The 4144-nt window shown below is 42.9% G+C and overlaps 1 protein-coding gene across 1 annotated transcript; it reads right to left on the bottom strand.

Moving 5' to 3' along the window:
* Positions 1 to 335: 335 nt before the first annotated feature.
* Positions 336 to 1613, bottom strand: kcnj12b (potassium inwardly rectifying channel subfamily J member 12b). The gene has a single exon (XM_071533312.1). The coding sequence runs from the start codon at positions 1611 to 1613 to the stop codon at positions 336 to 338; it is 1278 nt and encodes a 425-aa protein (XP_071389413.1).
* Between the last annotated feature and the right edge of the window lie 2531 nt (positions 1614 to 4144).

The raw sequence follows: 4144 nt of genomic DNA, 5'->3' as shown, positions 1-4144 counted from the left end.
CCAAAATTATCACAATCTTTTCAAAATATTCATACAAAACTATGCTATTTTCATGCATTTTATAACTAGTGTCATCTACAAATTGAAATGTATAAAGCTGATTAACCATCTCATGAAAGAAAACAAGTTTTTCTAATGAGAAACGCGACCAGTCTCATCTTTGCTTGGGAAATCAGCTGCTGTCCTTCCCCCTGTGGCAAAACGTTCGCCAGTCGTGTCGGCATGGCAGCAGAATGACACTCACTGGGCGCTTCAAATGCCGTCATATGACACTTTCATTTCACCGCATCTGAAAACAACACAGATCTAAGAAGGAGGTTCTGGAGAGCCAAAGGTCACATTTCAGATTCTCTACGGGACGACATTCGATCTTTTCCAGGAGTGACCTGCTCATTCAGCGGCTCTGACGGACTCTTCCTGTCTTCCTCCTTGTCCGCCTCCCCCTCCTCTTCCTCGTCCTTGCTGATGAAGGCCAGCTCATTCTCGTAGCAGAAGGAGTTGGCGCTCGACGTCGGGAATTTCCTCTCCTCCATGTCCTTGGCACTGCATCTTGGGGTGGACGGCACTTCGAATGTTTTGTGAAAGTAGGCGTAATCCACCCTGTACTGGCTCTTCTCCTCGAAGACGACCGGCTCGAAGCGGTGACCCCACAGGATCTCCGAGGACAGGTAAGAGCTGCGCGCCTGTGTTGTCATGGCTGTGGCCTCCACCATGCCCTCCAGTATGATCACGATCTCAAAGTCTGACGTCTCCAGATCCTGCTTGCTGATGCCAAACAGTGGGCTTTCCTCATCAATCTCATGTATGATGGTGAGAGGTGCGACCAGAAAGAGGCGGTCAATGCCTTTGTCGTATCCTACGTTCATGTCAATCTGATCCAGGGGGATGTACTCGCCTTCCTCCGTGATGCGAGGCTTGACAAGCTGGGCCCGGACATGAGCTTCCACAATGTGGCTCTTCCTCAGATTACCGACCCGAAACATGAGGCTCAGCTTCCCGTCCCGCATGGCAATGACAGCATTGTGGCTGAACAGTAGAGTCTCCGCGCGCTTCTTGGGCCGCGCCATCTTGGCCATGATAGCACCGATCATGAAAGCATCGATGATGCATCCCACGATGGACTGAAAGACCACCATGAAGACGGCGGCGGGGCATTCCTCCGTCACACAGCGGGAGCCGTACCCAATGGTGGTCTGGGTCTCCACAGAGAACAGGAAAGCTGCCACAAAGGTGTTCACTTGCATGACACAAGGGACAAAGCTGTCATCGCCTCCAGGGTTGTCCATGTCACCATGTAGTAAGCCGATGACCCAGAATGCCAGGCCAAATGACAGCCAGGACACGACAAAGACCAGGCTGAACACCAAAAACATGTATCGCCAGCGGATGTCCACGCAAGTTGTGAAAATGTCAGATATGTACCGCTGTGACTTCTCATCCATGTTTGAGAAGTGGATGTTGCATTGCCCAGTCTTGTTGACGAACCGGCTGTGGCATTTGCGTCGTGTATGGATCTTGCCATTGCCAAAGCTGCCCACGGCAGGCATGGTACCTAGTCTCAGGCCTTCTTCACAGGACACGAAGCTGTAGCGGTGGGCCCTTCCCACACTCATGCCTCAGTGGGGCAGAGCCACGTGGATCCAGTGTCTCTCCGGCTCATACAAGATGGACCGGGCTCACAGAAATACACAGCTGTGTCCAACACAGACTTGGTGTAAAGTGGTGAAGCTGTGTGAAGCACAACTGCAGCTTCCTGTGGAGAAGACAGGAGAGGGGAAATATCAGGACAAAATATTTTCTATTTTCTGTCCACACTGTCATTTTTGGAAGCATAGATATCACCTGAAAAGTGGACTATGAATTGATTTGCCGTTGTTCAAATATAGTTAAAATTAAGTAAATGATATAGTAATGTCATACAATAGTCAGCTTTCATTTTGTCTGCCAGGACATGTGACACCTTTTCCATATTACATTAAACGTGTCTAGGCTTCTTTTGCCTCAGTGGATGCTACTCACATAAGTTCACATTTTTGTGAACATTGTAGGTCATGTTCACTGGCCCGGGTCGTTAAATGTCACCTAACAGTACTTTTTTTTTTTGGCCAGTATACTGTATCTTTTAAAAAAAGTATGCAAAAAGAATTGGCAAATGCCAAATATTTTGGCTATATTGATGAAGAAAAACTAAGCTATTGATACAAGGACTGACAGTATGTTACATTGTTACAGAGAAGTTTTTATTTAATCTTCTCTGGAGCCGTATGGTTTGCCTGTATTTATATTGTATGCAAACTCTGGAGCAAGATGAATGTGTAAATTGCAGTGACAGATGTGAAGGGGAATATTTTCCTTCAACAAGACCTTCCCTTTAAACCGTCTGTGTCTGTATACCCATAATGTACATTCAATATATCTAGACTGGGACTTCGAGGAGTCAATCACTCTCTGTCATCTCTTTCTAAGTCTGGCACAGAGAGTTTTAGGACTAATTCATTTCTATTAATAGCTGCTAGTCTAAAACCCTTGCTCAGTCGGAGCATGCTGTATTCACACTAATTTTTCACCAGTGATTTAAGAACAATAATGTTATTTGTCATGACAGTATGGTCAAAACATTGTTGATAAATGCAATTCACAGTAGTATTCCTTTTTGAAGATGTATACTGGCTTTATTTATCTGTACTGCACAATTTATGACAATTTTCAACATGGAAGTGACATGTAGTTATATATTGTGTATTTCCAAACTTGCTTTCTTGGTATGTTACATATTTTAACCTTGCATTAACAGATAATAGTTAATGTATAACAACATTTAGAATATGCAACACTTTCAAAGCACACAGTTGATGTCCTGTGTTCCCTCTCTTATTTCCTTGCTCTAATGGAAATATCCTGATTCACCTTTCTCTGATCAACAAGATACAGAAATAGCCAGCTAATCCAAGGCCCTGACATCTTATGTGACGTGTTTTCTGTTTCCTCCAGCTGGTATAACTATTAGACTATGAGTGTGAAGAGGCTGTGTGTGATTCCCTTGTGGGATTGCACTGGAAAACAACAATACTGGATAAAAAAGATAAGAGAGAGAAAATGAAGAATAAGAGAAGCGACGGATACAAAGGGCTGGATGGTCGGGAGTGTTTCTGCTGAGCCAGGGAGCGACAGGATCACTTCACACACATTAAGGGAGAAAGGGAAAAGGGAAACGGATCCTGATCTGTCCTAACTACAGGCTGCCTTCAGGCCATTACACATGAAGCTTGTGTTTTGTCATGAAGAAATACAATGTCACAATAAAATTCTTCCAAAGAAAACAATATAATTTCCTGCAAATTGTGTTTTTTTCCTAGAAATTATGCTTTTACATGATCTTTATTTATGTCAAATTTCAATTTTTGTCAAGTCTATTGATAGTTGTGAGCACTGATATTGTTTGCCTTTATTCTGCAAGGTAAACCTCCCTTACAAAGTCTAGCAAGAAGAGATTCGATGTAACATTTTGCCCACTTATATTCAGCTTGAAGCTTGGACTTTGTGACTAATGGGTCGGTAAACGATTTAAATGCAAACAGGCAGTTGATGTTCGGGCCACACATTAGGGAGGCTGACTTAGCCAAACTATATCAACAAACATCACCCACAATTACTTGATTCAAAATGTCATCTCTAAAACAGTCCAGTCACAGCAAAACCAGTTTGCTTTTCCTGACACTGAGTTGTCGGCTGTATCAGAAGTGTTCCCAGACTCTTCAGTCAGAGTCTGGTTAGGACCAGGTAAGTGCAGTCTAAATTGCTTGGAACAATTTTTCTGCAAGGCTGTTCATTAATTTTAGTCTAGTTAATTATACTGTGAAAAAGATCATCTCATATTGTAAAACTGCATTTGAACCAAAGTTAATGAGAGAAGATAAAAACTAGTTGAAGGGACAACAGAAGCGATATCTCAGAAACCATTTTAGCAGGAGACCGGACCTGTGTCTGTTTTCACAAGGTTTAACAGTTCTTTTAGATGAATATCCTCCTGATACAAAAACGGAGTTAAGCCATATAAGACAAGAATTAATAACAGTTATGCTCTGAGACTGTTAAAGGTTTAATTCACTTACAGTAACAGTATGAATTTCTCCAAGCTAATTTC

This window comes from Centroberyx affinis, unplaced genomic scaffold (genome assembly GCF_046629955.1).
Source record: "Centroberyx affinis isolate AG114_WGS23_722 - 3 ecotype Tasmania unplaced genomic scaffold, CSIRO-AGI_Caff_v1 ptg002360l_1, whole genome shotgun sequence".
Taxonomy (NCBI): domain Eukaryota; kingdom Metazoa; phylum Chordata; class Actinopteri; order Beryciformes; family Berycidae; genus Centroberyx; species Centroberyx affinis.
This window is presented reverse-complemented; position numbering and strand designations above follow the sequence as displayed.